At 48.2% G+C, this 21,810-nt stretch overlaps 1 protein-coding gene across 2 annotated transcripts in view; it reads left to right on the top strand.

Moving 5' to 3' along the window:
- The window catches only part of LOC116941643 (serine/threonine-protein kinase 3-like), a 146,975-nt gene extending 125,362 nt beyond the window's left edge, over window positions 1-21,613 (top strand). For both annotated transcript variants that reach the window (XM_032952933.2, XM_032952932.2), the window contains one exon: window positions 15,968-21,613. In XM_032952933.2, coding sequence (XP_032808824.2) covers window positions 15,968-16,126 — 159 coding nt within the window. In that variant the 3' untranslated portion in view covers window positions 16,127-21,613. The remainder of the gene's footprint in view (window positions 1-15,967) is intronic.
- The last annotated feature ends 197 nt before the right edge of the window (window positions 21,614-21,810 follow it).

Raw genomic sequence — 21,810 nt, 5'->3', positions numbered from 1 at the left:
TAATACAGAATGACGGACAAACACCTCTCTATTCGCACAGTAGTATCAGTGGGGGGGGGGGGGGTAAGATGACAATGAATTAAAAACCAAAAACACATTTCAACCATTCCTTAATGGTATAATTATTTGTCGAGAAATGAACCCCCACGATTCTCACGGCGTCTGGCGGTCGTCATTCAGCAGCGGATTGACGCGGAGGGTCGCAGAGATTCACCACGCACGCGTGTTACAGGACCACGTTGCGTTAACCACTGCACGCAGTCCCTTTAAATCATCTCTCGGCACCACGGTGGCTATGAGATGTTAACTACATCGCCCGGTATACAGGAGGTCGTGGGTTCGATCCCGACTCTGACGATGCCTGCTGCTGTATATTTGGGGTTTGCGTGTCTCTCCGTCTCCCCGTGTCCACGTGGATTTTTCTCCGGGTCCTCCGATATTTCCCTCCACATTTAGACTCAGCGTGCGTCTGGAGTATTGTGTCTGCTATAAATTCCCGCGCGATAAGACACCTCGTTCAGCTATCGTTTGTGGCCAGTTCGCTTCTGGAAAATAAGCTGTACAGCTCAGTGGGCCTTGCCTGGTAAAATAAAAAAAAATAGTTTTTCTTTTATTTTCAAAGTTTAGTTTAGAGTTTAAATGTCAATTCACGGAGCCAGGACTTCCCCGTTATAACGACGCGTTGCAACTTTTCCCTTCGTTTCGCCGACGGGAAAAGTCGCGGGTGATTTTTCTTCTTCTTCTTCTTCTTCTTCTTTCCCCGAGCCTGCACGAAAAATTCCCCCGATGCAGATGCTGTCACCGGAGGGAGGATTGATGCGCGCGGTCTAATGGGCCCAATCACGGGGAGGTGTCAAGCGCATCGACCCGCCGCGCAAGCCCCCACTTATCGGACGTCTCTCAAACGCGCGACGACGTAGCGCAGCGCACGTGCAGCAACAACAACAGCAGCAGCAGCCAGGCCACCACACACCTCTTCTGGGTGGGGGGGGGGGGGGCGAGGTAGGGGTGGAGGTTCAACTAGAGCAGTGTCCTTCACTAATTTTCGGAGGGCCTCTGTCGCTGATGAGACGTCATCAGTGTGAGGTGAGGGTCGCCGCACATTTTAAACCATTGGGGGGGGGGGGGGGGGAGGGGTTTGACAGCAGCACGACGATGATGATGATGATGATGATGGGGGGACGGGGGTGGTGTTGTCACTTTTTGTTTCTTGTCGGGGGGCCGCACATCAGGGGCCTCACTTACGGCCACCACGGGGCCCGCCAGTGGCACGTGGACCTTGCGCTGAAGAACGACATTGAACGACCTGCCACCGAAATGCGAGTCAGTGGCACCCACAGCCTTGATCTTCAAAGACAACAACTTGTTTTTTTTTGGCGGGGAGTGGGGGTAAATGGGGCGTGCGGTTATGCGTACGCGTTGTTTTCTGTAACGCGTTCTTCGCACGCGACGCGTTCGTACTCGAAAGTTACGACTCGCGGCTCAGGGCCCGGGGTTTACATCTGCGATGCGTTCCTGCAAGGTGCGACAACGGTGGCGAATGTCGAAACGACGCGAATCTAAGCGATCCACAGGGTAAGTCGGCGGAGTGCGAAGGCTGAGAGACGACGGATAACGAGACAGGCCGGACGATGCTGTCAGCGACGTAAGTGTGGGGTTGGGGCGACGCAAATCAGTTGGTGGTGTGAATCGAGTGACGACTTATTTGCGAAAACGACGTAAAAAGGGGTCGATGTAAATTGGGGGTATTTGTGTGTTTGAAAATGTGCGTTAGTTTAGAATTTCGCAGAAATTACACTTGCTTCGCCCAAGTTCTACGGAGTCCTGCGATGAATGTGGACGATTTTAGCAACGCAAATGTACGCAAAAAGTTTGGCTCATATTGGGTCACCATCTTCGCGGACGTTATCGTGCCTGCTCTGTTTGCAGACAGAACCGAGGCATAACCATTTTTTTTTCAATCTTCATTGGCAAGCGTGATGAAACCGTATCGAATCATTACTCTCCCAATTCGTACAACATTGCTCAATTCAAGAGCACGTGGTAACTCTCACATGTTACACCGTGAATCGTGCTTGTTTTCCTTGCTGGCCACTTGACGTTTTGGGCCTATGGTCACCAAACGTGATGGCATTTTTGTTGTTGTTGTTTCTGTTGTTTCATCTACCTGGGCAACTAAATATCATTCGTACACGGCCTCCTTGCGCCGTCACAACTTCTCACAGCACCACCCTTTCGTGCGTACGAGCGAGCGAGCGAGGGTTCAGCTGTTCCGTGACCCCCACCGAGACGCGAGCCGCTGCACCTCCACCTCAGTGTCTCTGCGCGCTCCGGGCCCCGCCGGTGGCCACGCCGCACGTGGCTCTGCGTCCTCCTCCGGCAAGCGCCAACGCTCGCACAGCACTTGCGCTGGGATTTTCGGCACGCCAAGTCACTACCGCTCTGGCAACTCCCTGTTACTAATCCCCCCCCCCCCCTCCCCAAACAAGCTGCCTCCCCTTTATTGCTCCCTCCCTCCCCACCATCCCTCCGTTACCTTCATCCCTCCACCTCTCTCCCTCCATCCATGCATCCCTCCTCTCCGCCTGCCTCACTCCCCTCCATCGCTTCACCTCTCTCCTCCATCTACCTCTCCTTTCCACCTCCATTCCTATCCTCCATCCCTCCCTCCACCTCCCTTTCTCTCCCCTCCATCAATATCTCTCCTCCATTTCTCAATCTCTCTCCCCGCCTCCATCCTTCCCCTGGATGACACGCAAATCCGTGAAGCGTTCCATCCCTCCCCTGCCCTCTATCCCATCTCCCCCACCCCACCCCCCATACTTCACGTCCCTCCCCTCCATCCCACCCACCAACAGACGCCGGATCACCCGAAGAGTCGCGATCAATAAAACCAGTCGCTTGCGAAGGGAGTCAATTCAGTTTGTCTGCGCACCCATTGTGATCGATCGTTGCACGTGATCGGGGTTCAAACTTTATAGAGCGAAGGAACACATTAACTTGGTAAAGGATTTCATCTTGTTATTGGAGTCATTTCAGTTATTGGAGTCATTTCAGTTTATTCCTGAGCGTTTTCGTGCGCCTGGTCACATGTTTATGAAATTTAAATTGTAAGGTGTAAAGTTTTACTATTTCACTGCGAGATATGTGCTTGTACATATATGTAAAAATAAATGTCACGGGGAAATATATAATAGACGCACTGCGAGTGTCGGGGGTGGAGTTCACAGTGCGCTTACACGAGATACCCACGCTTTGCTCTCTTTGCGCGCGGCAGTGCGTTTTTTTACGGCTGTAACCGTTTGAGCGAGACGCTGGTGTTTTGAGGATTATGTGTGCTGTGTTTGTTTTTTTAATATTCAATCTGAAGACGTTAACGAACGATGACGCGTGGCTTCGACTCGGCTATCGGTGACTCGGTAAGCGTGCCACAATTCGTGCCGTGTAATAACGGATTAATTATTTTAGACTCGATGCTTGATTCCAGATCGTGACCCGGAATCGTGACAAGCCATCCAATCGCAAGAATAGCACATAAACACGTTCACTGCGTATGTACCTTGAACTTCTTTCGCACCGTACGTAGCAAAACCGTGCTAATCGGAGGTGCGGGGGAAAATACAACAAACTAAACACAAAAAGCAGTTTTAAAGGATTTGACTTTTCCCATCTAGATTTAAAAGTGCATAGCTCCAGTGGCTTTCTAATATCGGAAGGAAGAGCGTTCCAGATAGCCGCGAAAGCGCATCTGAAAGTGTGCAATGCAGTTGGCCAGCCAAAAGCTGCTGCGATGATGATCGGAATTCGCATGATGATGGTTTGTGCTCTTTACTGTCCACATCTGTTCGAGTGTGGCCACTGAAACAGCTGATGCTACCTTACAGTTTGACAGGTTCTGCTGGCACGTCACCACATACGGAGGCTTAATCATTAATAATCTACAGCCCCTTGTCAATCAACTGCTGGATGAAGGCCTCCCGATGCGGTTATGGATGTTGTTTGACGACACTTCACCAAGCTGTTCAGCTTGGGTGGGTGAATGGGGGACTCAATAACAATTCAGATATCATGTCACTCGTAACCGATGTTAAACATTGCCGGGAATCAAAGCCGGGTCTCCATGCTCATAGTGCAGTGCGCTAACCGCAGCACCAACGCACCACACTTCTGGGATTACAATTCACTGCAAAAAAAGCACTGTGTATTTCAATGAAAGTGTTTTTTGGGAAATCTAAATGACAGTAAAAATGTATGTGCCCTGACAAATACACGAGTTCTACCACGAACAAATGACGATCGCATGGCCCCGTACGAGTGACTTCAAGCCGCATATAGCGAATTGTGCGTAGAAATAGGTTAGCCATATAGACGCGAAATCGCACAAACCGAACCCGCATAAAGCGAGGAAACAAATCCACCTGTGTAACTGCACGCGAGCAGCTGATTTCATCGCTCTACCATCATGGTGGGTCTCCTGTCCGGCGCGTTCTCTCCCTTGGCTACCACTCCATCGCCATTGTCATCCAGCATCAGTCAGAATCTGTATTTATTCCGGAGGAATCCGATGGGTTATAAAGCCGTTTTTTTTTTCAAAGATGTCCAGTAGGGGCACGGGGTCAGAAAGCTACAACGATAAACAATACGCAATCTCGATAGGAGTGCAAAGTATTGGAAAGGTTAAGCAAATCACAATAATATATGAAAACACAAATACAACTAGACTATGCTTATTTTGACCAGGCAAAGCCCACTGAAGCCATTCGCTTCTTTTTTAGAAGCGACCTGAACACAAATGATCGCTCGACGAAGTGGCGTATCGCGTGGAAATTTATAGCAGCGAAATAATCCAAATGATCTACACGCATCCATCCCGTCTATCCGACGAGTCTGCGCGCAAACCCACTAAAGTTGCTTAACGTCATTATGACTGATACCTTTAACATGCACGTGCCCTCTTAATCTACGTACCAAAAATAATCCATGCGTTCATCTTTCGCTCTCCCAATGTGGTTTTGATCTGAATAAGCCGCGTTATTCCCCCCCACCCCACCCCACCTCTTATTGTAATTCCATTGAAAGACGTCGGCTCAGTGTGAGAGTATGCTTAGCGCCCGTATTGCTGTACTTAGTGAATTAGCATCGGTCCCACGTTGACAGAGAGGCGACAGGCCAAGAAGGAGTGACTGCTGACTCGGCTGATTCCCGACCCGACCGTGACAATGGGAATGGCCCTTCAGCGTGACATACTGCAGCGACGAATCCATAAGTGCTGCTATGCATATACTTAAAGGTTACTTTAGGGGAATAATTTACGATGATTCGAAGTGCATTTAAATTGATGGCCGCCGGCTCTGTGATGTCGAGATGTACACACATTTATTTATTCGCGTGTCAGGGACGCGGATTTCACGAGGCCTGTGTCCATTGGTGCCAAAAAGAAGGGTGTAGTTGTTTTTTTTTTGTTTTACGTATTTTACATTTTTTTAAATATTTTTTTGAAACATTAACAGAACGGGAACATCCTTTCGATGAAGGTCGCGTCATCAAAACAGTCTCGCGTGTCTCATTCTTTTTTCTTGGTTTCCTACAGAGGTCGACTGTGTTTAAAGACAAGTTTTAGTTGTTTTGCTTTTCTAAACGTGCACGGCATTGTTAAAATGTTGGCGAGTTAACGCGCGCACGCAATAAACAACGGGCGATCACACAAGGCCGTGTTGGGAGTGGGCATCAGCCGGAGCAACACATTTACAATGTACTACTCCCATCATCGGTGACCCAAGTGAGTCACCTGCTGTGGTTAGGTGGGGCTAAAGCCAATGGAAAGTCGACAAGGTCCGCTACCGACTACCATCACAATACATAACGAACACGCGGCTCGAAAACAACGTACTATAATACACAAACACAATCCCATAAACGGATCTTGAGCGTGGACGTGGATTTTATCTGTGTTGACATTGTTCACGTGAAACCCATTTAGACTCCGTACGTGGCTTGAATTAATCATCGATTGGATCTCCGCTCTGGGTTTTCCTCCTTGATATTCCCCTTCCAGGATCGCTCATCAATTCCCACCCGCTTCCGGCTGGCATGTTTTCTTTTTTATCATAATTGACGATGGTTGCGATGTATTGGATCGTGGTTTTGTTCTCAAACCACGTGTTTATTTTCTTTTCTGTCTTACTCATTACAATTGTGCATCTTTCACGGCGGCTTCTGTTTGGTTTGCCAGGGGGAATTTTCTTCAGAATTTGACACGATGCCCCCACAAACGTCATTGGTTGCACTAAAATAAATGTAGTCTTATTTACGACCCCTCTTTGTATGTTACAACTTAAAGTGGAACGTAAGAGTGGAATAACGCGGTCGCTCAGAATAAGCGCCTCATTCGAGACCCAAGCATCACACCTCCTGGCTCTAACACCCCCCCCCCCCCCCCCCGCAGACACCAATGTAACCATCAACAGCATCAGAACATCAACAGTCACATACGCGCATCTCCGTCACGAATATCAGCCACAGCAGTGCAATTGTGGCCACGCGACTCAAACTATCGGCACACACAGTCCACTACTGGAGTCTGCGCTCCTTCAATGGACGAGGAACTAGTAAAACTACACGAACTCCCTCCTGAAAGCCCTCTCGTGACGAGCAGACACCCCCCCCCTCCCCCCCCCTCCGACATTGGTATTTAACTTCGAAACATGTTGCTGCCACGCGCGGGGATAGAATACGCTACGTGCACAAGGATGCCTCACGCGGCGAGTCGAGGGGGTTGTTTGATCAACATTCAGCACGTTCTTCCAGTGCGGGCTGGTGCACACAGAGGCGTACACGTTGGAGCATTTACGTGAACACTGTACAACGATCAATGTCGCAACAACGCGTGGCAGGATTTCGCCACCAATATCATATATTAAGAGGTTCGTTATTTTTTTTGGGGGGGGGTGGGGGGGGTTAGATCGCGTAAATATATAAATGTTGTCGTTAAAACCCGCCACCACCCGACACAGACAACTAATAAGGGTTGTCACATAAACAGAACGTGCCTAGTGACGAATTGGCCACGTTCTGTTTACGTGACAACCCTGACTGGTTGGCTGTGTCGGGTGGTGGCGGGTTTTAACGACACAACATTTATATATTTACGCTGTGCCCTCTTGTTTCTATTTGTTTTTTTTCTCTCATTTGTGCACTTTTGTTCAGTCCACTTAGCCTCAAGTAACTTTAACCCATCATTCCCATTACTTGCAAATGACAGGTTTTCACGCATGATTGAATGAATGTTTTGGGAGAATAATATTTATTGAATCTAAGAATGGATATATTTTTTCAACTCTATCCATACACCTTCATCACCATAATCCAGTGCTGCTACCATCCATCTCCTTCCCGCACCTGCCCTGATCTCATCACTCCATCTCCGCAACGACCATCCCCTCTCGGACGCATTTTCTCCTTTGACTCTATAATTCCATACATACATGCACATCTCTGTTACACGCACACACACACATGCGCGCGTATTCGCCTCTCGCAATTCATCAGCCTGCTAAGAACAGTAAAAACTCCCCATAATCTGTTCAGCTGTAGGGCTTGCCAAGTGCTTCGAGCGTTAGATCAGTCATATTGATAAGTGGCCTGGCCTCGCCGATGTGTGCACACGCCGGCCCAACGCAGGAGCCCACCCAGCACCACGGACAGCGATCGATGGCAATTTGTTTGCAGTGAACGCCGGTAGCTCGACCCCATCGACTCACCGACACGGCCCAGCTAACCCCGCCACCACGGAACCCCCCCCCCGCCTCCTCCGCCACCACGGATCCCTCCCCACCACCACGGACCCCCCACTCCCTCGGCAAAAGGAATCCAGGGTGCTTCAAAACAATGTTAACACTTCGGAGAGTTTGCAACAACACCACAAGATGTGTGCCTCCGGGCTTTGGAGACCACGTGGAGAAGACTCCAGACATGCGTTGACGATGATGGCGAACAAGTGGGAGACTCTTTGACTGTTTAAAACAAACTATTTAAACATACTCTTTGGTTCTTTCGGCAAATTCACGTAGATAGAAAAATAATAATAAAAATAAAGTGAATAAAAATTAAAAAAACACATTAATGTAGACTGTATCCTGGTTCTTAATCGGAGTGAGGGTACTGACAGTCTATAATGTAGACTGTAGCAATGGTTATTAACCTGAGTGAGTGTACTGGCAGTCTATAATGTAGACTGTAGCCTGGTTCTTGATCGGAGTGAGTGTACTAGTAGTCTATAATGTAGACTGTAGCCTGGTTCTTAACGTGAGTGAGTGTACTGGCAATCTATAATGTAGACTGTAGCCTGGTTCTTAATCGGAGTGAGTGTACTGGCAGTCTATAATGTAGACTGTAGCCTGGTTCTTAACCTGAGTGAGTGTACTGGCAGTCTATAATGTAGACTGTAGCCTGGTTCTTAATCGGAGTGAGTGTACTGGCAGTCTATAATGTAGACTGTAGCCTGGTTCTTGATCGGAGTGAGTGTACTGGTAGTCTATAATGTAGACTGTAGCCTGGTTCTTAATCGGAGTGAGTGTACTGGCAGTCTATAATGTAGACTGTAGCCTGGTTCTTGATCGGAGTGAGTGTACTGGCAGCCTATAATGTAGACTGTAGCAATGGTTATTAAACTGAGTGAGCGTACTGGCAGTCTATTATTCATATTTTTATTTTATTATTTTTATGCACTTGATTTTTTTTTATATACGTCACTTTACCAAAAGAACCAAAGAATATGAATTCCTGCGGTCACCAAAGTTTTAAGTCAATATTTAAACATACATTGCGGCATTTTCCCGTTCTTTTTCCATGAGAAAAAACCCGATAGTTCCGTACAAGTGTTAACATTGTTTGTGAAGCACCCTTTCCTGCGCGGGCCTCCGCGTGCGTGTAAGAAGGCGCATTAAAATGGACCGCATTAAATGCGGTGTCACCGCCACCGAACATGAGCAGTCCCCCCCCCCCTCCCGCATCAAACGCGCCGTCTGTCTACTAATGCGCGGCGGTCGAAGGGAACGCGTGGCTCGTGCTCGATAACTGTGAAACTACGCCACGATGGGGCTACGATGTAAGGCGGCAAGAGGTTCAGCGGGGGACAATCCGTCGTTGCGCTCTTGCTTGTCAAGTGCTCCCGTTGTCTGTGCCAGCCGCCCTTCAATCAACCCACGCTGGTTAAGTGTGGGCATTCAGTTCCCGTGGGGAAGGCCCTCATCCAGCAGTGGGTTGACAAAGGGGCTGCGGCGTTTTTGCGCGTGTTACGATGGAACGGGGCATTGGCTCGGCCTCAAGAAACGGAGGGTGATTTTAGATGCCGCGGAGTCCCGAGAGGCCAATGCATGTTGGGGTCAGAGCGGTAAACAAGCAGACGACTGTACATATTTATTGGGCGTGCAAAGATTTACCACACCCCAACAGCGCCCCAGGCGAATCCATGGATTTTCACGTTAGCAGGGTTGTGTTTAATTAAAGAATAGATTTGTTTTATCTTCATGTTGCTGCCTCCTTTGGTGTGTTTATAATTATATACATGTACAGCCACTGCTTAATGAGGGCCTCACCATGCCATGCGCAGCAAGGGAGTTATTTGACCATATTTTACCTTGAACAAAATTAACTGCCGGTGCAGTAATTCACAAATAATTCGAAGGGCTTTTTTTTTTGCATAGGTCGCTTGAAAAAAAAAGCGTTTCTCTTTTTCGGAATCATATTATTGATTTTTTAGCAAATGATACTCTTACTAATTATCGGCTGATAGATTATGCTTGTGTCAGCAGATTAATGACCTTGTGGTCTTGTGCCTACCCGTCAACGAACTGCCTGGTGGTAACTGAACAACGCAGGGGACGCTGCGTTGACACAGCACCACTGAAAAACTGGGTTTAACAGACTGTTGGGGCAAGTGCTGTTAGCGAGCACCTATGAAGGCCGAAACGGTACACGAGGGGGTGGGTGGTCAGCACCACGCCCGGCTGCCTTTGTCTCCCCAGTGGCGATCGTTACTCATTTTAGACTGAGTCGACCTAGGGGAGGCCCAGGACCGGTTCAAATAATTGTCACTGGTGTTGGCCGTGAGCTGGAATCGAACTCCTGTCGACAGATTTAGAGCGCAGCGCGCTGACCACTACACTACCGTTCCCCACCACCATCACTGTGACCACCAATATTTTGACTGTCAGATACAAGCTGTTCTCTGTAAAAGGACTTGTGGGAGACTGCTTCCCCTAGTGTGTGAATCAAAGATGCCTCTGCAAGGGATCTCAGGAACAGTTCTGTAGTATTTACTTCTGCAGGTTGCTCTCTACTAAATGCACTAACGCACAACTCTGTGGGGAGCTCCAAATGGATTCTTCACCGCATGACATAACCCTAACAGTACAGTTGGAAATGAAATGAAGCATTTAAAAAAATGTAATTGCTGGCTAAAGGATCATTATGATAATTATCATTATTGGCTCAAGACGTCAATCAATAACCTCATGGCATATCCCGAGCAGTTCGTGAGATACTGCTTGGTTGGAGACGTTACAATTTTCCGTTGAAAGTCATTCTAACAAGGTCATGGTTCAATCACCCGGCTTGACAGTTAAAACAATGGGCATCTTTCCAAAAATCCAAATCCGCGCACCCAGCTGCATGCACGGCTACACCACAGTGCTATGTATGTTGAACTTCTTTCGTACTGCACGTACCCAGCTGTGCTAATCGAAGGTGTGAGGGATGGGCAACAACTATGGGTCTCTATGTGAGTCTATGGGTCTCTGTGCGAGGCTATGGATATGTTGAACTTCTTTCGCAGTCAGTCGATCAGCAGCAGGTCGTGTGCGATAGAGTCAAAGTCTGGCCACTGCCACCTCTGCCAAGATGCCTCGACCAGCGTCGAGGCATCGGCCGAACATTCTCGGAGGGGCTGTCTCGAGCAAGAGTTCCTTCATCCAGCGGGGGCGCGGGACGAGCAATCGCAGGGTTGCGCATTTACAGTCACCCTTATTGCTCGCGCGATGCTGCTCCCTCTCGGAATGTTGCACCGACGGTCATCGTCACCACCGCGCGTCTCCCGCAACGAGCGCGCGCGCGCGCACGCACGTGCACGCGCGCGCTAACGACCAATCGTCGCGCTCCGACAAGCCGCCACCACAAAACGCGGCGCGCTCTTAATAATTATGCCGGACGACTGAACCCCAACCGCACGGACAGGACCGCTACACGTCAACGAAAATCAATGGTTCAATCAAAGTGATTAACTGCTGCAGTCTCCTTTGAGTTATTTTTTTGAACTCTCTCTCTCTCCCTCACCCCCGCTTAGTCTCTAAAGATGTTGTTTTCTTCACGGTTTGGGCTCAGTGCGGGTGCGGTTTTGTTGTTGATGTTTCTCTTCGTCCGTTTGTCCGCGCTCTGTCTCTCTCTCCGTATACGCGAGTCAGCGTTGTTCGTGCACCCGACGCATCGCGGAATGGGCCTTGACGGACGTGAGCCGTCTTCGTCGCAGCACTCTGTGCCACCTGGGTTAAAGCGTGCCACGGCTGGTTATTGAAAGAGTGGAGACCTATGAATAAATAACGATGCTTTTATGGATATGCTGAATGGACTCATTGCATCAGCAATGAAAGGAGCATGAACCGTGATCACGCAAACCCCGGTCATCCTCGCAGCGGATCGTTGGCTAAACGTCGAACAAAGACGGCGGTCGCTGCATCGCGCGGCGCTTTCAGATCCGCTTCTGCGGCCGTCTGGAACGTTCCTCCTTCCGACATTAGGAAGCCACTTGAGCCAAGCACTTTTTAATCACCTAGTTTTAAAACTAATTTCTTTAGAACTGCCGTTTGCGTTTATTTTGTTGTTCTTCCCCCGCACCGCCGATTAGCGCGGCTGGCTACCTACAGCGTGAAAGAAGTTCAACGTTCATGTCCGGCCCACGGCCGCTGACTTTTATTTATTGTCAATACGACGTCTATAATTTGTGCTTGTTCCCCGATCCACGTGTTCCTCTTCATCGCTTTCCCTCTCTCGGTGTAGCTGCAAGCAGGGGCCACTTCGTACGCTCACGACGCACGCATCGAATCGCGCGCCTAAGAAACGATGATTTTCAACCGTTGTCTAAAGGGCTCTGGGTTGGTCGTTGCAGGTGCTAGAGGTGCCTACTGCCTACATTCACAGCAGCGTTGAAAGGAGAACAGAGTTGCAACCACAGAAATCACGACAATCGAATCCACGCTTGGTTAGAATGTAGGGCCAGTACAATGGAGCGTGGCGAATGGGTAACTGATCTCCACCTTATAACACAACCTTACAATAATAATTTACGGACATTTGTTAAATCCGCTACTTCGTCGCAATGATCGATGGCGGGTTTTTGTGACCGGTCTAGATGTATCTGACCGCTGCCGTTAGCCGTGGCCGGGGAATCGAATTCAGGTCACTGGGCCCATAGGCACATCGCGTTTCACTTATCTCTGCCGGGGGCAAAAGACGTCTTGCTTTTATCCACCAGGGCCACTGAACCAAGACACGAATGCGAAAAGCCCCTCCGTGGGCATTGCTACACAAAGCGCAGCACTTTACCCGGCCAGCATTCGCAACGGCGCGGGGGTTTAGCGTCCAAGGCCGCGCCGTGAAGTTTCCCCGAGAAATAAATTGCGTTTCTCTCAGATGCAACGCTGACGGCCGCACGCCGGCAATAAAACAGTGCCTCGTGTGTGTGTGGAGCGTTGCCAGAGTTCTGTCACAGCCTCCAGTTGACTTGCGCTCAAACGGGGAGGTCGCTCCTCCTCTACTGCAGCTTTCACCGCCAATGCAATTCCCGTCCACTGCCTGTCCGCACTGATGAGGCCCCCCAACTCCTGTTGAGGATCGAGGCTCAAGACTATCCTCTTGTTTTCCGCCTGCGATTCTCTCTCTCTCTCTGTAAAGCGTCTTCGTTTTCATGGCTCAAGCTGACGATGTCCATCATGGCCAAAGCCGTCGATGCTACCACCACACCTCAGGGCCCCGCGATGGCAAAATGTTAACTCCATCGCCTGGTATGCAGGCGGTCGGTGGTTCGATTCCGACAATGACGCCTGATGGATATTTGAAGTTTGCGTCTCTCTGTCTCCCCCCCCCCCCCCCCCCCCCACGTGGTCGCGTGGATTTTTCTCCGGGTCCTCCAGTTTCCCCCCTCCACATTTAGGAACAACACTCGCTTAAGAGTATTTCACTCCTATACATTTCCACACGATAAGCCACTTCGTTGTGACCACATCGCTTATGAAAAAGAGCTGTGTAGCTCAGTGGGCCTTACCTGGTAATATTTAAAAGTTTAGTTTGGGTTCAAAGACTCATCGCCAAGCCGCCGCCGCAGCTGCTACACAGTAGACAAGCAAACGTGATGTATGTCCTGTATGTCGAACATATTTCGCACCGTACGTATCGGAGGCGTGACTGCCTGTCACTGATCTGAAGCTGTCTATCTCTGCTTTCCCTGCACAGACATAAAAAAAACATCCAACCACCTCCCCAAAAATAAAAGAACCCATCTTCTTCATCATTCGACCTCCTTTGCCAGTACCAAAATGTAATAATAGGGTTTTTCCCCTTTTTTCTGGCAACTACACTGAAACCTTTTTACAAGGGTTCATGTTGCTGCAATAACCACAATACCTGCGGTCAAAATGCAAACAAAAAAACATACTATGATAATATATGCATTGTCCTTGAAACTGATATTATTATTATAACCCATCTTCTGTTAAACTCTAAAGATATCCCCCACCCCCCGTCTATTTGTACATTGTACTCCACTGGATCCTACTCGTCTGCACCAGTGCATTATTCCCACGCGCGGATCTAGCCCGATTGCCAGGCAAGCCCAGCCCCCTTCATGAAATCACAACTTCCAGGCCGCAATATTCTCGAGCTCATTGTTGAAGAACCAGAGCCAGAGCCAAGCACGAGCTTTTTAAAAATAATTATTAAAAAAAAAGAATGCACCCCAGACGTTTTAAGAGGTTGCTCGCTAAAACGGGGCAGCCGGTAACCCCTCCCCCCACGTTTCAAAAGCGAATCGACCGCGCGGGTTTCATGTCCCAATTACTCCAGGGGCCGCGTGGGCCTTTGCCGTTGAGCCGCTTGCCCATGAGGCTAATCACGACCGCACTTAGTCCAATGGGGCTGCTGTTTGGTACAGAGAACGCCTCCCGTCTTGCCGCTGCCCTGCGCGCCTTTTTAACTTGGCGATGGGGGTGAAACGCGATCGACGAGAGAAGCACGGAATTCATTTCAGCCGTAGGGAATTTCCGCACCCGGCACACCACGTCCTGTCCCCGGTGGAGTTCTCTTTGTCCGTCGGGTGTCTACTGGGGTGCACGGGCGACCTCGAAATATTTATGGATACATTAAGGCCTCATTTTAACTGTTGTCTAGGGCAGGGGTTGGGTCTTTAAGGACTGATACTTTCGTGACGTTATTTATTAAGGGCCACCGTCCCGTATTCACCACAAGCATTGCAGCTCTTAAAATAGGAGGGTTTTTTTTTTTACAGAATCCGAAAAGAATGGCTCTTCTTGTCGTCTTAATTTGCCGACCCCCGGTTTAGGGTCACAATGCGTACACCTTGTGATGTGATGTGACATTGCTTGCCTGGGAGGACAGTGGTTCATGATTACAGATGGAACACAGGCCGGCTGTGTGTGCTAGGATTCCCAAACCCCATTGTTCGTGAGGCACCAGGGGACGTGAATCTTTAAACTTTCGCCATTCTCCTCGGTGAATTGTCGTTTGTCTAATCAAGTCTTTTACACGCTGCGGGTGCCCAATAATTTTCTGAACACATCCCATCTGATGGAAAGCACCGATTGAAGCTGAGAATGCTGTGTACATCACGTGTCAATCCCCTCGTAGCGTTCTCTCCTCGAGCCCAGCGGCTGGGCGTTCACCGCTTGCTGCAGAAGTCCGTGGTTCGAAACCCGGCAGGCCGCCCTGGTTAACACCACTAAGTGTACCTTGTGTAACTGTACATATGCACCCGCTGTATCTCTGCGGGCAGTACATTTCGTGTGATGTCATTTGAAATGAGCAGGCCATCGTGTGCTGGTGTCATGGTCCCAAGTTTCCCAATATTTAAAATTAGCTGCAACTTCAGTGTCATTACCATATAGCGGCATCGCCCCCCCCTCCTCCCTTGGGTGGAAGTAATGCAAACTATTCCTGCGAAAGAGCACCTTAGCGGTAGAAGCCTTGCCTTGCTATAAGTGTGGCGCAAGCACCACGTGATGGATAAATCGCGTTATAATAACATAACATATTGGGTGAAGCACAATGCGAGATAACGCGTGAGAGATGCGTACGCGGGCCGAACAAAGACTGATGTGCGTGGGTAGCATCTAGAAGCATCCAGCAGCATCCCAGTGCCTTGTGTGATGCTACGCCGAGGCGGCCGTACGACCGCTTATTACTACTCGCGCGACGTAGTTCCGTTCACTCGATCGCGTTATATCCAATTGGCATCCGCGTTATATATATGAAAATACGATCTCCTAAATACATTTATCGCATTGTATAGGGTGCTTTAAAAAAAATGTTGTTAACACTTCTGAGAGTTTGCAACAATACCACGATAAGTGTGCCTCCGGGCTCTGGACACCACCTGGAGAAGATTCCAGGCACGTGTTTTGACGATGATGGCGAACAAGTGGGAGACTGACTTTTTGAAGTGATTCAACATACATGATTTTGTTGTCATGTTACAGTGTAGTATTATGCGTTCTTTTTCCATTAAAAACGATAGCCCATATAAGTGTTAACATTGTATTTGAAGCATCCCTGTATCTCCAATTCGCCTTCATGAAAATAAAAAACACGCCTTATAGGAGAACAGATTGTACCAAATTTTCTAAAATTATCTTCAATTATCCTCCCCCTCCACCTTCCTCCTCCTCCACCACGACCACCACAGTTGAGGAACCTGAGCCTGGAGGAGCTGCGCATGAGACTGGGCGCACTCGACCCCCTGATGGAGCAGGACCTGGAGCAGCTGCGCCGACGCTACCAGGCCAAGCGGCAGCCCATCCTGGACGCCATCGACGGGAAAAAGCGCCGCCAACAGAACTTTTGAGCGGAGCTTGCCGGGCTGGGTGAGGTTCTCAGCCACGCGGGGCGTTGTGATAGAGCGATGACATCCGACAGCCGACAACAACAAAAATCACCGATCAGAGATGTTGCCACCTCCACCCCCCCCGCCCCCATCAATTGTATTTGGAAGCCAAGTAAGCACGTGGCGTTTTGCCTTTGCCCGCCACATGTGAGTCCTTGCGGATTGCGAATCGATGTTTTAATTCATAGCGATGCGACTCAGTCGAACCGGCACAGCCAGCTCAAGAGTGGGTCGGGAATTCATCGTGAAAATGTCGATGAATTGGCATTGCATATATTGGCAATCTAGTCATTGGAAATCGATGTATTGGCAATACTTGTATCGAGTCGTCGTGTAATCCCCCCCCCCCCCCCCCACCAGCCTTTATTTCATTGGCTAGACATCAGCAGGGATCGGTGATTGTGTCGCAGTCGGCTCGAATTGTACCACATTACCCCGTCGCCCATTCGTAAAAAAACTGAAGTTGAAACGGCGTCGAGTTTATGTTGTTGTTGTTGTTATTTATTGTTGTCGTCATTGCGACGGCGCGTGCTGCACCGCATGAACAACAACAACATTGTCGCCCTGCTTTGTTTGCTTCGTTTAAAACGCAACAAAAGTAGCGTTGCCAGAGGCGAAGTGCGACCCCGAGCAAAACGCCGCGGTCGACGCGGCACTGGTGGGTTGTTGCTCTTTTTTTTGTGTCCGACCGGCATCGTGATTTAAGGGCTGTTTGTTGTTCGTCATCATAATCGCGGTCCGCCAATGGGCGGACCATGAGCTAAAGGAAGTTTGCACGAGGCCGTGGCCAACTTTGGAGCAGCTTTTGTGTCCGGGCGTGTCTTTTTTGTTAAGTTTGAAAAAAAAAAGTTAACCTCGCCGCGCTTGGACTGATCGAGTTCGAGCCACGTGGTCTTGGCCATAATGAATTCCTACATGGCACGCGTTTTATTTATGTATAGGACAATGTGGATAAGCTTACTGATTAAACTTGATTAATATGTTTATATACGTGAGTAACACACCCTAGAATTTTCAGATATCCCTTTTTTATGTCTGCATATGTTTCAATCCAAGGCCAATAGTTTTCCTTTCCTTGCCGAGATCCCTTCTGCCAGACTTTCTGGATTTGGGCCATCCAGGAGAGAAAGTAAGGGCGTATGCGAGGCCTCAAACCTCCCTGCCAATGCTTTACTGACGATCATCGACTTGGGCTGTCGTTGATTTTAATGGCTCTGTTAACGCAACAAGCGTGTTGCAAAAACAGAAGCAAGCGCAACATTTGAGGCTTGCAACAGAGTTACAAAAGTTGTACAGGATGCACCGTTTAACTTCAGCTTTGTGGACCACGGCGGTACACAATGTCCAGCCTGTTGGGTGAAGGTTACCCCCCATTACTCCGGGTTAGCGAAACAATCTGGGAGGCATTTGATCCCTGCTGATCGTGGAGCATCGATCTGCACTCTGAATTTGGAGGCTACTACACACTCTAGGGAGCAAGTTGCCAAACTTGGCTAGAAAATGACTAGGACCAACTTGACAAAAATCTGAAAAATAATTTTGCCGAAATTGGTGATCCAACCCAAAGTGTCGACATATCGCAATCTACAAAATAGTATTTATATCGCAATTTGTAATTTTATAATCGGTATATCGTTGGTGAAAGGGGGGGGGGGTGTTGGGGTTAGAGAGTGGTCTCAGAGTGGTGAACACACTGCGCTATGAACCCGTTGAGCTGGATTCAATGTCCAGCCACGGGTAACACTAGTGGGCAAATTGGTACCTGAATCTGTGCCTCTTTCACCAACTCGCACTGACCGGCAGGGTGACGGATGGTTGAAGCAAACCACGTGGTTGACACGGCGTGGGGAGGCCTTCGTCCAGCAGTGGATGGACAAAAGGGCTTGCGTAGTATTATAGTTGTATCGTTGTAAAGGTGACGGAAGTGTAACGTGACCTGAGAGAATACGTTTCTTTCAGTTTAATACGTAGAAGGCTTTCGCGAACCAATATTATCCATAGAGGTCTGTTTGGGGCGGTTGGATTGCATAATTATAGATGTGTCATTAAACCCGCCACCGCCCGACATGCCAGTTCGTTACTAGTACAGCAACACCGCTTGTGCATTGCAGAGTAAACCCACAACATTTACAATTCGAGTACGACGGAGGAAGAGAAAAAACGGCAGCATGTACAAGCACGGTGTACATGCGTGCTGTATGTTGGTTACCCTATGAATAACCCAACCGGTAATGGATATCCATTGTAATTTATATGCACACATTAACCCCTCCCCTCTGGCCTTCCCACCTGATTGGCTCACAGGTGACGCCATCACATTTATCCCTCTATTTCAGAAGGAAACGGAAAGGATTTCTCCGCAACTCTGGCTGCCGCCTGATGATGCTAGTTGCAATTACTTACTAGCGAAACGTCGCACTCGAATTGTCAACGTTGTGGGTTTACTCTTCAACACACCGGCGAGTGCTGTACTTGTAACGAATTGGCACGCTTCGCTTACGTGACATACTACTAATTGGCTCTGTCGGGTGGTGACGGGTTTAACGACACGTTCATATTTACGCGATCTTCTTTCAACTGCCAGAATAAATCAGCGTGATCTGTAACTTTACCACCGTTAAGATAACTTTACCTTATCGTGTTACCAAATTATTTATTTATAGAGTTCACTTAACAAATGCGAGTATGGTTTCATATGTGTACGTGTGTTAATGCTTCCGAATCACATGCACTTTAAATATGTATGCAGATTTACGTGTTTGCCAATTTAAGGATTTGTTCTTTTTATTATAATAGTCGGGCTATCCAGTGAAACTGAAACGCTTTGATTTGAATGTGAAAACAGAAGTGTCAATTTGGAGGTCACTTCAATGCTCCTTGGAATGATTAATTAGACAATTAATTTATTTCTGATTTACAACATGGGCCTCATAAAACATGGCGGCCATCACGTCCCCGTGATTCATCCACGCACGACACGGCTGAGCAGCACTGGCATTTCGACAGAACACACACACCCATTATATACCCCTGTGACCAAGGCCACCTAGAACGCTCCTCATAGTTCCATTTTTTCCATTTATTTGGTACAGCCCTGTGAGCCATTCGGCTCTTGAATCGGGTGCAACCGCAACAAACAAAAAACAAAAACATGAACAAGAAAACATCTTAAAGCGACTATATGTGACTGTGCAAACAGAAAATCCATGAAAAAAAACATCAAAATATTCCTGAAATAGCACCGTGCACCAACGCTATGTGCAAAAATCCCAGTGGGATGCAAGTCAAACAACAACAACAACCACAAGACAACTAAGATGAAGGCCATCAGTCTAACTCCGTACTACAACAAACAAAAACATGGCCAAACCAAAAAACTTTTCGAAATCACCAAAATCCTCGATCTCGGAAGCTAAGCAGGGGCGAGCCTGGACAATGGCTTGAAAGTGTGACCAGCGTGCTCGCATCACAGGCGCTAAAGGATCCTGTGGGCAGCAGCATCAGCAGCGGCAGAGGACAGTGCAGCAGTATGAATGCTTCCGCACTCCTCCCACGTTAAACACCCCGGCTGGGTGACGTATCGTCAACATATACAGCATTCCTCACGGCCAACAAAGCGTGGGGAAGTTTCCCATCCAGCAGTGGACTGACAAAACGGGGAGCTGTACGTATGTACTGCACCGTGCACTTGTCACTGGAAGCGGGGGGGGGGGGTTGCCAGCTTTCTTTCGGCTTTTGCGGCGCGCTCTTCCAAAATAACCACGGGCAATTCCATTCTTGAAAGTTGCCATGTTTTCAAATCATCCGCCTGAATAATCTCCAGATACAAACTTTCGTAAGCCTCGGTTCAGCAGTGAATGACTTTGTAACCTTTGTTCAAGTAATGTAGATTTAATATTTTTTGTAACCAAATTTCAGCACTGTAAACCTAGACCATCATAATGTACATTGATCCCTCAGTCATTCACTCTGTACATATTACATAATGCGCAATGTCACCTTCATTCAGTTTAGAATGGCTACAGGTCAGAGGAGTTGAAACCCACGGGGACATCTTTCCCCACCCAGAATGACCCAAAGCAACCTGGCCGACGAATCAGGGCATCGAGCCTCACTGAGTGTCAGCTCTCCCTCAGCGGGGTCATGCAATGGGGGCGTTTGACCTTTAGAGAGTGTTTTGGCTGCGTGCGACAGGAAATCAGAGTGCCCGGAGAAACCCCACCCGTCCGTAACACTCATCACTGCTATCTCCTGGCTACCTCACAGCACCACGGCCGACAACATCTGGCAGGCGCCGGTGGCTTCCCATACAAGCACTAGCCAAGCTCAATCCTGCATAGGTCGAGGCCCGACACAAGCTCGATATGGCCAGCGACAAAAAACCATAATCGTAACCACTGCTGCCAGAGGGCGCGGCTGTCCAGAGTGTGCAGGCGGTGCAATTGCACTGGGGCATATCGTGGACTCATGGACACATTCGAGTAACAGACGTGCACTACAAACGTCTGTCTGTTTTCCTTCACTGTGCCCACACGTACATTACGCGTATGCACCCACGCGCGCTTGTATTATTAATACTATTTGTAGCTTGAAAACAAATAACGTTGGTCAGATGCATGCAATGTGATATCAAGTGTCAAATGTAGTGTTAGAATTCATATACAGCCCGTCACAGATTGTTTATTTTTTCTGTTTCAACCGTCGCTACGGAGAGACGTTTACTATTGTTAGCTTAATTTATACGAGCTAATTTGTGGATTTTAACTGATTTTTTTAAAAGCAGTTGCCCTGGTGTTGTGTCCTACCCAGGAGCATTTCAGTAACTGGGTTTCCAATAAGCTGTGCGAACTAACTCGGCGTATTCCAGACAAAATATATTTAAATAAATTTAGTAAACTCAGAAGGGAATTGTTGGCCTTGAAGGACCACTTCTGGCGTTATCTGTCTTGACAGTGATGTCATGATTACAACCGTCTGTGATTGGATGGAACTCATCCACGTGTATGTCATTTAAAATGTAAACTCATTCGCTGGGTGAATCCTCGATCAATTTTAAATATAATACGCATTTTTTTTGTTCGTCCCACTTACGGGTAAGAATCGTTTTTCAAATGGACAAATACATTTGTATCCATCTCCAATCCTATAAATGGGATTTCCCGCCCGTCCCCCCCCCCAAAAAAAAACTTGATTGAGAATAAACGGAACTTACGTGGAAAGACGAGTGAATTGGAAACCCGGTAAATATTGCATGGTTTTATTATCGTGAACAGGTGTAACACCGTGTGCAATCTTTCTTATTGGGTTTGTACGTGAATACGCGGGCATTTTAAAGTACGTCAGTTGGCTACAATTTTGCCCGGCTTTTTTGGCCGATGTGATGGATTGTATCGCACTTCTGCAATAATAATATCAATAATAATTAAAACACTAACTGTGACAAGATAACACGTGAAATTCGTCTTTTGTTTTTTCTTGCACGGCATACAGACTTCAATTGCAGGAGAAACTATGCATCCATTCGTCGATGTTACATATAATATTACATTCGCGAGGCTCACGATGCATGCACTGAATCGCATTTGTAAATAGGCGATGCTATTTTATTCATGAAGATCCCATTGTGGATAATACACGTCGACTAA

The sequence above is a fragment of the Petromyzon marinus genome, chromosome 12 (assembly GCF_048934315.1).
Source record: "Petromyzon marinus isolate PM22_M1 ecotype Great Lakes invasive population chromosome 12, UKy_Petmar_22M1.pri1.0, whole genome shotgun sequence".
NCBI classification, from domain to species: Eukaryota; Metazoa; Chordata; class Hyperoartia; order Petromyzontiformes; family Petromyzontidae; genus Petromyzon; species Petromyzon marinus.
The sequence above is the reverse complement of the archived record's forward strand: the minus strand, read 5'-3'. Positions and strand labels throughout refer to the sequence as shown.